Here is a 15,631-nt window from a genome sequence, read left to right as displayed (position 1 = left end):
TACCTGAATTATCAATAAAGAGCAAAACGAACTGCTTCTAAGTTTTATTTTCTCTGTGCCCAGCATACCCTTTGGAAGAAGGGCTAAATCTAGGACATTACAAAGCAGTGGACAAAAAGGGTGAAGCAGTAAACAGGCTAGATGCTCCACCAAGTGAACAGTCAGTACCAAAAAGAAAATACACTGAGAGCCGGCAATAATGGCCATTGCCCCCTTCCCCCCCCCACTACCACTTCCTCACCTGAGGAGAAGCCATCAAATATTTCTATGGGTCCCTGAAGGACTAACACTAACTTACTGTGTACCACGTCAACTGCTAGAATCTGCCAGTTCAGCAATTTACCCATAAGGCACAGAACTCTCCTCCATGCCACCAGTGAGGTGGAAGCTGAGACGACCACCAACCCCCAGAGCAATGTTCTTCAGGAGTCTGTGCTCGCGTCACAGTGGAACCCGTGCCTCGTCAGTTGGCACTGAGCTCACATCACAGTGGAACCTGCACCTCGTCAGTCGGCACCGCGCTTGCGTCATTCTATCACTTCTTCTATCCCTCAGCACATCCTACTTCTGGATCTTCAATTGTCCCGTTTAAATAAAAATAACTAACTATGCTCCGGAAAGTCACATCCAGCCTGGACAGTTAACTCACACATCTTCAGAGAGAGGCCCCTGGGCAGCTGCGCGTGAGATGTGACATGCAGCCAGGAGCTCCCAGCTGTGACTGCTCCTGCCCAGGTGGCAAGTCAGCCTTTGGACTTGTAGGTGCTTACCAAAAGCCTGAAAGGTGTGCAAAACCTTTACCAAGCAATTTTCCTTTTAGGAATTTACCCTAAGGAAACCACTAAGGATGCACATAACATTTCAGTTATAAAGATGTCTATAATAGTCTTGTTTATAATAATAAAAACTAAGCAATAACTGTAAGGTCAGCAGAGGACTGTATAAATAACTTATGATACCTGAATTCTTTGGGATATTACATACTCACTAACAAGAATGGTATAGAAATACATCTACAACTTGTAGAAAAGTTTTGTACAATATATTAAGATAAAAAAACAAGTACAAAGCATTATGTACAAAACATTACTTCAAAATATGCATACATGTTTTTTTTGTGTGTGTACACACCCAAACAGAAAAAACTCTGGAAAGATATGTATCAAAATACTGCGTTAATATTCATTTTCATTTTGGCCACTTTTTCTAATAATTCTACAATGAACATTTAACGTCTACTATAATGTAAGTTGTAAGTTTAAAAAATAGCAAGCCACTTTAAGGCCAACTGTTTCAATACGTTCAAAGGCCAGAAATTATACTGTCTAATGAAACAATTGTTAATATAGACTTTACTAAGTTCTATTTTATGCAAATCTGACCTAGCTTTTTACAGTAAAAAAATATATAGATTTGCTAAAGATGGCTTTGCAAATTAATGAACATCAAAATGTTTAACTTACTAAAGACTAAATGTTAAAAATGTGAAAAAACTCTAGTAAGTTAAATTTTACATATAAAGAATGATCATTACAAGCAGCTTAACTGTAAGTGGGCTCAGCAGAAACATACTTTTGGCAATTAGATGAAATTACCACATAGACTTGAAAGTAATAAATAAGCACCCTGAAAAAATTATTATAGAATTTGAACATTTCAAAAAGTCAAACTAACACACACAATAACCCGTTGCCGTCGAGTAGACTGCGATTCACAGCGACCTACAGGACAGAGCAGAACTGCACCACAGGGTTCCCAAAGAGCAGCTGGTGGATTCAAACTGCCAGTGTTTTGGTTAGCAGCTGAGCTTTTAACCACTGCACCACCAGGGCTTCAACATGCCCCCATGGTACCAATTAATGAGATTTTACTTAATAAAACCCCAAACAAATATGATTTGTTATATTTTAAAAAACTGAGGGGCCATTTGTTTCTGCAATCTGGCTCTATCACAGTGTTTTATTATTCAACACCTGTCCCTTCTGCCATTAGACTGTAATGGCCCTCTTGCCTCAGCTTTAAGGCGGTCTACTCTGCTTTCAGACCCAGCAGCTTTACTCTGACTGAATCCTGGAGAAGGAAATGCCCCCAATCATGGCACATCTTCTTAAAATGTTAAATGGATTCCTTTTGGATGGCTAATTTATAAATAATGACCAACCTTAAAGAAAAAAACCCCACAAGTCCGGATTGCATAAACTTTCTCTATGCTAAACCATAAGCTCAAAAATCTAACATTTAATTCAAACTATAAATAAATCAAGTTCGAGCACTACTGTGTGCCCAGTATTGTGTGGACAATGGGAAAAAGCCATATGTGGTCCCTCCTCTGAGGAACCAGGCTCTCACGGGCTGACACCAACACATGGAGCTCTCGTATACTAACTCCCACAACACAGCATCACGTGCCACCACGTGGTTGGCGCACCAGGCTTCGGACACAGAGGATTTCTTTTCCATACTTGCTCCTTAATTCCTTCTCCTCCTTTACTTCTTACCCCACCCAGGACTTTCTCAGGGAAGCCTTCCCTTGGCCCCCGGGGTAGGTTGAGTACCCCACCCCCAGCCCTCATTCTAGGCTCTTGCAGCACTTCCCACAGTGGGATGACCACCAAGTGGTGGACTAACACCTGTCCCTGCCACAAGACACCGTGCTGTGCCAGAGCAGGGACTGTGCCTGTTTGTCACCCTGATTCCCAAGGCCTGGCACAGTGCCTAGAGCATGGCAGTCCACAGGAAGCACTGGGTAAGTGAAAGTGCTGAGCTCTGAGATGCAGACTACGCACTTCCCAGGAGCCAGGAGCTACGCCAGCCAGTGCCATCAGGAACTCCATCACTGGAGAGGTGGGAAGGGAGTTCCACCACGCACAGAGGTCAGGGTGAAGACGGGAAAACAGGCCTGTGAAATAAATGAGCTGAACAAGGTCTGGGGCTCCTTCTAAAGTTCCTGAAGGAGAGTTAGCCTGTTATAACTTCTGTTCTCAGGTACTCTTCATAGGTGTTAAGTCAAACAAAACACGGCGCTCTAGAGCTAACGTTTAAGGAACCCTGCTCTACACAGGGACTGTAAGACTTTATAAGTCCTTCACCTGCTAACGCCCATTATTCACCTTCAGAAAGAAGATCCACTGCGTGATTTTTCCCACAGCATCCTCTCCTCCCAAGCTTGGACAATGACTGTCATCTTCCACCTGCCCCACTAGCAACTTCGTGAGGACAGGGACCTGGTCTTTTCCACCCCCACCATACGCTCAAGTGTTAGGCACAGTGCAGCTGCTCACAAAGGCACTGTGAGTAAAGACTTGGCGTTATGCAGGAAGCCGGTCATCTGTATCACCCAGAGATTAGCCAAATGAGGGAAAAGTAAAGATACACTTACCTATCGCTCTGTTTATTACAAAAATCATTTCTTATTTTGTCCACAATAGAAGTTCGGGGAAGGATGTTGGTTTTGTTTTTTTTCTTGGCATCATTTTCAACCACTACTATCAACCAGTCCACAGAGCTATGAGCTTTCAGAACATTCTGCCATTTGGTGAGGTCATCTTTTACTGTAGCTTTATACACTTCAGTATCCTAAAAAAAATAAGTCACGCGTTAATCAATGCCCATTAGCTACTCGACAAAAACCATCCAATAACAGACAGCTCGTGGCCATGATGCTTTAGGGGGACAGCCCCAGGCATCAGGCACAGCAAACACTGAGGGAGAAACCGGCAACCAAGCGATTATTGCTCACTGGCATGCTGTGTCAGGCCCAGTCCCTTTATGTGCATTATCTCAAAACGCAACACCGAGGTTCACCGGCCACTCCGATTCTACAGACGAGAACACTGAGGATTAGGGAGCTCAGTTGCCCACAGTGATAGAATTTGTTAGGCAATGTGGTACTTTGGTCCACCTCCAAAGCCTCTGTGCTCATGCACTCAGTTAACACAGCTCTTCACCTCCGAAGACCAACGCTGCACCTTCCACGTGGGCTGGCTGCTGCTGTGTCCTGGCGGTCCCTCAGCCACCCTGTGCTCAGCTAGTTCCCAGGGTTACTCTAGCCTCAATGCCACTGAAGACCACACACAGCGGGGACAAGGCAGCTTAAGGTGCAGACCCAAGAGAAAAGGACAGCCCAGCACTTCTTCAGAGCAGCACTGATTTACAAGGACAGACTGGGAAGCTGTACTGGTTATACAAATTAACATGCTGCTGGGGAAGTGCCTGCTGGGAAAGGCCCTTCCCTCCCACAGAAGAGCAAACCAGTGCAACCGCAGCTCTCTTCAAAAAAAAGAAAAAAAAAGCCATCAACATTTCAGAGGGAGTCAGAAAAACAGGGAGTTAACTTATTTGTAGCCCCTTATTTATAACTGGCATTTTGCTCATTAAGTTCACAAAGCAGATTCAGAGTGAAAAATCAATGTTCTGTAAATAAATACCCAACAGTAACTTAACTAAACGCTACATATTTTCCACAGAACAGCCACTTGGAGGCTTGAACTATAGACTGTGGCATGTCGGTGTGACATCAGCTCTCCAAGAGCCCCCAGGGGTATTCTGCCTGAAGAATGAGACCAGGGGCAGGAAGGGCTGGCGGCCTTGAGTCCAGAGAAATAAAAGACCAGATCAGAATCACAACACTCTGCCCACCATGGGTTAGAGCCAAGAAGAGAGTGAAATCCTCTCCGGTATGCCTGGTGGCAGGGACTCCCAGCCCCATGAGAGAGCCCTGACCTGCACAATGAGCCACTGTGATCAACACAGGGAGGAGCGGTCCCACCCCCAGGGCTTGCAGGGCCTCTAGGTAAGAGACCTCACTGAGCATAGGGAGGGAGAAGACAAAAGTTTCAAAAAGTCCTGAGGGAAATCAGGAGTAAATATTTAGAGTGAGCAACCGAAACATTAGAAGAGTGGCTCTTTCGAAGTGGACTACGCTGAGCCAGCAAGGCTAATGATCTATAAAGAAACAGAAATTCATACCAAAGCTCATTCAAGAAGAAACAGGTACCCCAAACAGCCCTACACCTATTAATCCAACTTAGAGTTAAAAACCTTCCCGCAAACCCAACTCCAAGCCCAGATGGCATCACTGGCTTCACTAGAAAATAAGACACACTTCACAACTCATCCTATCAGACCAGCATTACACGGATATGAAAACCAGAAAAAGGCATTAGAAAACGAAAGACCCGTATCCCTCATGAACACAATGGAAAGAATTCTTAGCAAAAATTTTGGCAAGTCAGATACAATGATCTGAAAAAATAAATAAACACAATGTGACCAAGTGGGGTTTCAAAAATTATTCAATATATTTTTTACTTATTGTAATTTAATATATTAACAAATTACAAAAGGAAAACCATATGATCATCTCAATAGATGCAGGAAAAGCATTTGAAAAAAATCCAACATCCATCCCCGATTAAAACTTTGAGAAAATCAGGACCAGAAGAGAACTTCTTCACGCCGATGAAGAGCTAGTATCACCCTTAATGGGGAAAGACCACACACATGCTTTTCCCCTGAGATCAGGAACGAGACTAAGATGTCTACTCTCTCACCACTTCTTTCCAACATTTTACTGGAGATTCTGGCCACTGAAATAAGGCAAAAAAAGAGAAAAAAAAAGGGCATCTAGATCAAAAAACATAAAGTAAAGCTCTTAAATTGTACACTGCACGATTGTGTATGTAGAAAATCCTAAGGAATTTACTAGAATAAACGATACTAGCAAGGTCGCAGGACACACAGGCAATACACAAAAATTGGTTGCATTTCTATATGATAGTGACCTACAACTGGAAAATTAAATTAAAAAATAAAACTACTTAAAAAAATCAAAAATATTAAATACTTAGGGGTACATTTGTCAAAAGAGTGTAACACCTATACACTGAAAACTACGAATCCCTGCTGAGGGAAAATAAACGAGACCTAGTAGAAAGCCAGATCTTGTTCACAAATCGGAAGACTCAATGTTCTTAAAATGTCAACTACCTCCAAATTGACCTATGAATTCAATGCGATCTCAATCAAAATCTGAGCAGACTTTTTGGTAGAAACTGAAATTCTGAAATTCATATGGAAAGGCAAGAGAGCAAAGATAGAGAAATACATCAATGAAAAAGAACAGAGTCTAGAAACAGACCCACACATATTATATTTTCTCACTAATAACATGCTTTCTATGTTTGTTTGCCAACTTCTTGCTCCCTCACACCCCCCGGGAAGTATTTTTGTAAGAGCGCTATGCTAATTTTATTTTACAGCCACATTTTTAAAAATTTTGGCATAGTGGTGTGCTTATGAAAATACCTAACGCGGGGGGGAAGAGACTCACAAATGAACTTAGAAGGCATGCATTACTTGCATAAAAATACGGTATATGGTCAATTGATTTTGATAAAATTCCACAGCATTTCAAAGAGGAAAGCTAGTATTTTTTTTTTTTTAAGGTGCTGGAATAATGAACATGAAACATTAAAAAAATAATAATTCAAAATGGATCACGCACTAAACATAAAACCCAAAATTATAATAAAGGCCTAGGAGAAAATCTTTGTGACCTTGAGTTGAGCAGTAATTTCTTAGTGTTTTTTTTTTTTAGTTTATTAAAGCACAGTGCATAAAAAGAAGAAAATTATAAATTAAACTTCATGAAAATTAAGAACTTCAGCTCTTTGGAAGACAATGCTAACAGAATGAAAAGAGAACCTACAGAACGGGAGAAATATCTTCAAGTCCCATATCTGATAAAGAACATTTGTCCAGAATACACAAAGAACTGCCAAAACTAAATATTAAGAAAACACACAATTTTAAAAATGTGCAAAAGACAAACACATCACCAAAGAAGATAAGTAGATGGGAAACAAGCGCCTGAAAGATGTTCAGTTCAACATCACTGGCCATAAACACGGAAACCCTGGTGGCGTAGTGGTTAAGTGCTACGGCTGCTAACCAAAGGGTCAGCAGTTTGAATCTGCCGGGCGCTCCTTGGAACGCTATGGGGCCGTTCTACTCTGTCCTACAGGGTCGCTGTGAGTCGGAATCGACTCGACGGCACTGGGTTTGGTTTTTTGTTCAGTTTGGTCATAAACATAAGAATATTCAAAGCAGCTTTACCTGTAATAGCCCCAAACTAAAACAACCTATGTGTCCATCACCAGGCGAATGGATAAAGAAACTGTGCTATATTCATACAACGGAATGTGACTTGGCGATGAAAAGGAATGCAATATTGGTAACCGTCACAACACGACAACCAAACACAAGAGAACAGATACTGTACGCTTCCACTGAAGTCTAACTCGAGGCAAAAATCTTCCAGAGCGTTAGAAGTCAAATCAGAGGTTAAATGAGGTGGGGGCTGCACAGGGAACTTTCTGGGTAAAGGGAAATTTTCTGTATCCTGAATTAAGCGTTTATTACATGAATATAGACATTTATCACAACTCATGGAACTGTTTACTTAAAACATACCCTTTATTGCATGTAATTTTACCTGAAGTCACACAGTGAGGGATAACTGCAACATAAACCTACGCAGTCAGGATCCAAAGTATACGCTTTTAACCAATTCACTATACGGTCTCTATAGATGTTTATGCCAACAAATTTGAAAACCTAAATGAGATGCTGACACCTGACTAGATTAAGAACTAGAGAAGACACTGAAATGCTATTCAAAGAGCTTCCCCGTGAAAATGTACCAGGCAAGATATGTTTTACAGAACCACGTCTAGTTTAGTTAGAACATACCTTAACAGAGGAAAAAATGGAAACGTTTCAATTTATATTTAGCTAACATAAAATACAAACCAGTATTACTCTTAAATATAAAATCCTACACATTATCGACTTAACCCATTTTAAAAAAAACAGATGATAAAATAGATAATATAGTGCCGGAAGATGAGCCCCCCAGGCTGGAAGACATTCAAGACACGACTAAGGAAGAGCTGCCTCCTCAAAGTAGACTGGACCTTAATGACGGATGGAGTGAAGCTTTTGGGACCTTCATTTGCTGCTGCGGTACAACTCAAAATGAGAAGAAACAGCTGTAAACATCCATTAATAATAGGAATGTGGAATGCAGTACATATGAATCTAGGAAAATTGGCAGTTGTCAAAACTGAAATGGAACGCATAAAGATAGATATCCTAGGCGTTAGCAAGCAGAAAGGCACTGGTATTGGCCATTTTGAATTGAACAATCATATCATCTGGTCTACTACGCTGGAAATGACAAATTAAAGAGAAATGGCACTATATTCATCTTCAAAAAGAACACTTTGAGATCTATCCTGAAGCACAACACTGTCAGTGATAGGATAATATCCATGCGTCTTTAAGTAAGACTAGTTAATATCATTATGATTCAAATTTATACACCAACCACTAATGCCAAAGATGAAGAAACTGAAGATTTTTACCAACTTCTGCAGTCTGAAATTCATCAAACATGCAATCAAGATGCATTGATAATTACTGGTGACTGGACAGCAAAAGTTGGAAACAAAGAAGAAGGATTGGTAGCTGGAAAATATGGCCTTGGTCCCAAGAGACAGAAAGGGACGCATAAACCAGAGACTACATCAGCCTGAGACCAGAAGAGCCAGATGGTGCCTGGCTACAACTGATGACTACCCTGACAGGGAGCACAACAGAGAAGCCCTGAGGGAGCAGGAGAGCAGTGGGATGCAGACCCCAAATTCTCATAAAAAGACCAGACTTAATGGTCTGACTGAGACTAGAAGGACCCTGGTGGTCATGGTCCCCAGACCTTCTATTGGCCCAGGACAGGAACCATTCCCAAAGCCAACTCTTCAGACAGGGATTGGACTGGACAATGGGTTGGAGAGGGATGCTGGTGAGGAATGAGCTTCTTGGATCAGGTGGACACTTGAAACTATGTTGGCTTCTCCTCCCTGGAGGGGAGATGAGAGGGTAGAGGGGGTTAGAAGCTGGCGAAATGAACACGAAAAGACAGAGTGGAGGGAGGAAGCCGGCTGTCTCATTATGGGGAGAGTAACTGGGAGTATGTAGCAAGGTGTACATAAGTTTTTGTGTGAGAGACTGACTTGATTTGTAAACTTTCACTTAAAGCACAATAAAAAAAAAAAAAAAAAAGGCCTTGGTGATAGAAACGATGCTGGAGACTGCATAATAGAATTTTTCAAGACCAACGACTTATTCATTGGAAATACCTTCTTTCAAAAACCTAAACGGGGACTATACCCATGGACCTCGCCGAATGGAATACACCGAAATCAAAGCGACTACATCTGTGGAAAGAGACAACAGGGAAGCTCAGTATCATCAGTCAGAACAAGGCCAAGGGCCTACTGCAGAAGAGATCATCAATTGCTCATACGCAAGTTCAAGTTGAAGCTGAACAAAATTAAAAGAAGCCCACAAGTGCCAAAGTATGACCTTGAGTATATTGCACCTGAATTTAGAGACCATCTCAAGAACAGATTTGACACACTAAACACCAATGACTGAAGACCAGACGAGTTGTGGGATGACATCAAGGACATCATACATGAAGAAAGCGAAAGGTCATTAAAAAGACTGAAAGAAAGACAAGACCAAAAGGGATGCCAGAGGAGACCCCGAAACTTAGAGAAGCAAAAACAAATGGAAGAGGCGATGAAGCAAAAGAGAGGAACAGAGGATTTCAACGGGCAGCTCGAGAAGACAAAGTATTATAATGAAAATGTGCAAAGATCTAGAGTTAGAAAACCAAAAGAGAAGAACACACTCAGTATTTCTCAAGCTGAAAGAACTGAAGAAAAAATTCAAGCCTCGAATTGTAATACTGAAGGATTCTATGGGCAAAATATTGAACGATGAAGGAAGCATCAAAAGAAAATGGAAGGAATACACAGAGTCAGTGTACCAAAAAGAATTGGCTGATGGTCAATCACTTCAGGAGGTAGCACATGATCAAGTACCAAAGGTACTGAAGGAAGAAATCTAAGCTGACCAGAAGGCACTGGTGAAAAACAAGGCTGTAGGAATTGACAGATACCAACTGATATGTTTCAACAAATGGATGCAGCACTGAAAGCGGTCACTCGTCTGTGCCAAGAAATTTGGAAGACAGTTAGTTGGCCAAATGACTGGAAGAGATCCATATTTGTGCCCATTCCAAGAAAAGGTAATCCACCAGAATGTGGAAATTATTGAACGATATCATTATTTTCACACATAAGTCAAATTTTGCTGAGAATAAGTAAGAAACGGTTGCAGCAGTACATCGAAAGGGAACTGTCAGAAATCCAGGCCAGATTCAGAACAGGGCACGGGATGAGGGCTATCATTGCTGATGTCAGATGGATCTTGGCTGAAAGCACAGAATACCAGAAAGATATTTACTTGTGTTTTATTGACTATGCAAAGGCATTGACTGTGTGGATCATAACAAATTATGAATAACGTTTCAAAGAACGGGAATTCCAGAACATTTAACAGTGCTCATGCAGAACCTTACGTAGACTAAGAGGCAGTCATTTGAATAGAACAAGGCAATACTGTGTGGTTTAAAATCAGGAAAGGTCTGCGTCAGGGATGTGTTCATTCACCACACTTATTTAATCTGTATGCTGAGCAAATAATCAGAGAAGCTGGACTATATGAAGAAGAATCCAGCATCAGGATTGGAGGAAGACTCATTAACAATCTGCATTATGCAGATGACAAAACCTTGCTGAAAGTGAAGAGAACTTGAAGCACTTCCTGATGAAGATCACAGCCTTCAGTATGGATTACACCTCAACATAAAGAAAACAAAAAATCCTCACAACTGGAACAATAAGCAACATCATGATAAATGGAGAAAAGACTGAAGTTGTCAAGGACTTCATTTTACTTGGATCCAAAATCAACACCCAAGGAAGCAGCAGTCGAGGAATCAAGTGACACTGCATTGGGCAAATCAGTTTTACAAAGCAAAGATGTCACTTTGAGGACTTAGGTGCGCCTGACCAAGCCATGGAATTTTTAATTGCCTCACATGCACACGAAAGCTGGACAATGACTAAGGAATATGGAAGAACTGATGCCTGTGAATTATGGTGTTGGTGAAGAATAGTGAATATACCATGCACTCCCGGAGGAACGAATAAATCTGCCTTGGAAGAAGTAGGACCAGAATGCTCCTTAGAAGCAAGGATGGCAAGATTTTGTCTCATGGACGTTGGACATGTTATCAGGAGAGACCAGTTATGCTTAGTAAAGCAGAGGCTAAGAGAAAAAGAGAAAGACTCTTAATGAGACGCACTGACACAGTGGGCTCAAACATCGCAACAACTGTGAGGGTGGCGCAGGACCAGGCAATGTTTCATTCTGTTGTGCACAGGGTTGAAATATGAGTCAGAACTGACTCAACAGCACCTAACAACGAGACTTTTTATTAAAAAGGCTCCCTACTAGAAAATATAATTTTAAGATCGTATTCATAATGGTCACAAGAACTAAGCCTAACAATAAAACTGCAAGACTTTTATGAAAGATACTATGACACATTTTGCGGGACATAAAGCAAGACATAGAGAATGGAGAACCACGTCATGTTCCCCGGTGGGAAGGTTTGTTCTGATTAAAATTCTTCTCCAAGGAGTCTATAACTTATTCAAGACAATCCCAACCAAAACACTTCCAGTCTTTTCTTTTGAACTGATGTGCCATTTATCTACTGCTGTGTAACAAACCATTCCAAAATGTAATGGCTTAGAAGGACATTTATTTTGCTCATCAATCTACAATAGAGAGAGTTTGGCAGAGACAGTTCATCTCTGCTGTTAGCTGCACTGGCTTGAAGACTGGGAGCTAGAACTCACCCACGTCTGCTGGCTGGTGATAGCTTGTTGGCCAGCTCTCAGCTGGAGCTTGGCTGAACACCTCCACATGGCCTTTCCACGAGGTTGCTAGGCTGTATCACAGCATGGAGGCTGGGTTCTCAGAGCAAGCATCCCAAGAGGACCCAGTGGAACATACACTACCTTCTATGACTTAGTCTCAAAAATTACAGTGTCACTTCCACCACTGTGAGAGGCCCACCTAGGTTCAAGTAGAGGAAACACAGACCCAACCTCTCAATAGAGTTCTGTCACTCTCACACAGAGAAGGGCACATGGGTGGGCTAGGCTGGTACAGCCATCTCTGGAAAATACAATGTGCGCACTTGACAATCTGACTCTAAAACTTGTATCAAAGAGAAAAGGTATAAGAATAGCCAAGAAATTTATTTTTAAAAAATAGGTATTGATACCTACCATAAAAATATAAAAAAGATGACACTAGAAATTATTGTTACTATTCTCGGGTGTAAAAATGATACCGCAGTTATAAAGGAGAATGCTGTCCTCATTCTTAAGATATGTGATAAATTATGTATTTAGGGTTGAAGTATCATGTCTGCGACTTATTGTATGTATGTGTGTGTGTGCGGCAAAATGTTCACTTGAGTTCATTTGAATTTATTACTGTACTATTATTTCGAATTTTCCATATGTTTTTCATAATAAAGAAATTGAAACAAAAAATATATAATAATTAAAAGTGTGATACTGCATAGACTAGATAAGGAGCAATAGAATCAATGTGTCCAGAACCATGCACATAAGGAACAATGCTTTAAAATAAAGGTGACACTTCCGATAATTATGGAAAAGATAACACAATTATGAAACGGTGTTGGGCAAATTAGATGCTCCACCTCCCGTTAATGCTACAATACAAAAATATAACTTGAAGCTATATAGAACTAAATGTAAAATACAAAATTATTAAAAGAAAATACGGGAGAAATCAGTTACCATCTCTGGGCAGACACGGTTCCCTCCGTGAACATTAAAGAATTCTGAGCAATAAAGGAAACCTCAAAGTAGAATTCAGACCAAAACAAGACCAAAAAAGGTCACTTTAAAATGCTAAGGCCACAATTCACAATGAAGATATAATAGTCACGAATACCTGTGCAACAAAAAATGCATCAACCATCTATACGAAAGTGAAACTACAGAAAAGGCAAGAGAAACAGAAACACACCGGTAACAGAAGATTTTAACACACCACTGGTAGTTAAACATAGGTCAAGTAGACAGAAAAGTAAATATAAATAACCTTAAACAACATATTCAGGAAGGTAGATCCCATGGATATACATTAAACACTACACCTGAAACCAGAGACAATACCTTCTCAAACACACATGGAAGACTCATAAAAACTGACCATTTATTAGGTCACAGAGGAAAAACCAGTAAGTTATAAAAAATAGAAACACAAACAACATTATCACGATGCAATAAAACTAAAATTTTTTAATAAAAACCTTTTTAAAGTTCTTTCTAGACATTAAAAAACCTTCTATTTAATAACTCCAGGTTAAAAGGGGAAATGCAAACAGGAAATACGGAATTTCTGAAAAATGACAAAACCCTATGGGACACATTTCAAGTAGTAATCAGAGAAATATCCATAGCTTTCAGGATCTATATCAATAAAAGTAAAAGACTGAAAATAAATGAATTCTCAAGTCAAAAAATTAAAGAACAAAATAAACCCTAAGAAAACAGAAGGAAGCCCCAGACCCCCTTTTAACTCTGTACTAAAGTCGCTCCTGCGGCTCATCCCTGAGCCGAAGATTAGATAGGCCCATAAAACAAACCATCCATGTTGCTCAGCCACGTATACGGGACTAAATGGGCACACCAGCCCAGGGGCAAGGACGGGAAGGCAGGAGGGGACAGGAAAGCTGGGCAGAGGAAAATGGGGGGCCCAAGGTCTAGCAAGGGAGAGTGTTGACACATCACAGGGTTGGCAACCAATGTCACAAAACAATACGTGCAATGTTTACTGAGAAACTAATTTGCCCTGTAAACTTTCAACTAAAGCACAATTTAAAAAAAAAGAGAGAGAAATTTAATCCTTGGATTAAAAAAAAGAAAACAAGAAATAACAATGGGGAAATAACTGTCAACGTTTATTATATTTTAAGAGTCACAAGAGACCATATATTTCAACAAAAATAAAACTTTGCTGAAAAGGATAATTTCTAAGGAAAATATAGTTTATAGAAGCTGACAAATGGCCGGAACAGACCAATTTTCATGGAAGAAACACAGAAAGTTATGGAAAAACTATCCCACAAGAAAGCGCAACCAGGTCCAGACGGTTTGACAGGACAATTCCATCAAACCTCTACAGAACAGACAGCTCTGACACTACATAAATGGTTTCAGAACATACACAATAAATGAAAAGTTCCAATTTTTTTTTAATGAATCAAGTATAGCATGCCTAAATGTGATGAACAACAACAACAAAATCACAGACCAGTCATTTATGAGTACAGATACAAAAAAAATCCTAAATAAAACTTGAGGAAACCGACTCCAACACCACATTAAGAAAATAATACTGTGATCAAGTGGGATTTATTCCAAAAGTGCAAACACAGTGCAAAAGTAGGAGGCGCAATAATTCAGTATATTAATAGATCTAAGGTGAAAAAAGAAGCCCCGGTGGCACAACAGTCAAACACTCGACTGGTAACCAAAAGGCTGGCAATGCAAACCAACCCAGCAGCTCTGCGGCAGAGAGCCCTGGCAATCTGCTTCCGTAACGATTACAAGCTAGGAAACCCTATGGGGCAGTTCTATGCGGTCACATGGGGTTATTACGAGTTGAAATTGACTCAACAATACCTAACAAAAAGGGGGAAAAAGTCATAGGATTATCTCCATTGATGCCGAAAAACCCCTTGACAAAATTTAACACTCATTCCTAATAAAAACTCTTGAGAAAACAGGAATGGCTAGACACCTCCTTCACATGATAATATACATTTACCTCAACCCTACAGAAAGCATCCTCGGTGGGGAAAGACGACAGTTGTTCCCACTAAGGTCAGGAACAAGGCAGTGATATCCATATTTCCACTACTATGTAATGCTGCCTCAGACCAGAGAAAACAATCTGAGGCACAGATAATAGAAAAGAAGAAATAAAGCTACCTCTATTTGCAGATGGCTTGATAGGATATCTGGAAAATCCTGAACACTGGAGCCTAGAGAATCAATGAAAAAATGAATTTAAACAACAGAAGAATCCAGTGATGTTAAAATGAAAAGAACTGATAGCCTTCACAGACATAAAAAACAACCAACTGGAAGATATAATGGAAGAGAAAACCCTATTTACAACAAGCGACAAAAAAAGTAAAATAGAAATAAATTTAGCAAAAAATGTTTAAAATCTTTAACGAAGAACACTCCTGAAAGACACAAGAGTAGACTTCTATAACTGGAAAGACACCCCTTGTTCTTGGTTAGGATGTCTCAACAAAATGTTAGTTCTGCATGTGGTAATTTAAAAAAAGTGGTTTCAACAGAAATACTAAAAAGATTTTTTTTCTGGAACTAAACAATTGGATACTAAAATTCATATGAAAAAATAGGCATGCAAGGGTAGCTAGGAAAACATGGAAAAGGATAAACTTCGAGGGAGGACTAGCCCTACCCGTTATGAAAACCACTATGGTCAGTGTAGGAGAAGTAAGACCTACAAAGAAATCCTGAACTCTTCTGAGCAGGATTCTTTGTCACTGTGGCGTGGGTGTAGCGATTCT

General features: G+C 40.3%; 1 protein-coding gene across 4 annotated transcripts in view; it reads right to left on the bottom strand.

Moving 5' to 3' along the window:
• TRAPPC10 (trafficking protein particle complex subunit 10) overlaps window positions 1-15,631 on the bottom strand; it is a 99,313-nt gene that overhangs the window by 45,688 nt on the left and 37,994 nt on the right. For all 4 annotated transcript variants that reach the window (XM_049874990.1, XM_049874991.1, XM_049874993.1 and 1 more), the window contains one exon: window positions 3,380-3,576. In XM_049874990.1, the coding sequence (XP_049730947.1) occupies window positions 3,380-3,576 (197 nt within the window). The remainder of the gene's footprint in view (window positions 1-3,379; window positions 3,577-15,631) is intronic.

Source organism: Elephas maximus, chromosome 2 (assembly GCF_024166365.1).
Source record: "Elephas maximus indicus isolate mEleMax1 chromosome 2, mEleMax1 primary haplotype, whole genome shotgun sequence".
Taxonomy (NCBI): domain Eukaryota; kingdom Metazoa; phylum Chordata; class Mammalia; order Proboscidea; family Elephantidae; genus Elephas; species Elephas maximus.
The sequence above is the reverse complement of the archived record's forward strand: the minus strand, read 5'-3'. Positions and strand labels throughout refer to the sequence as shown.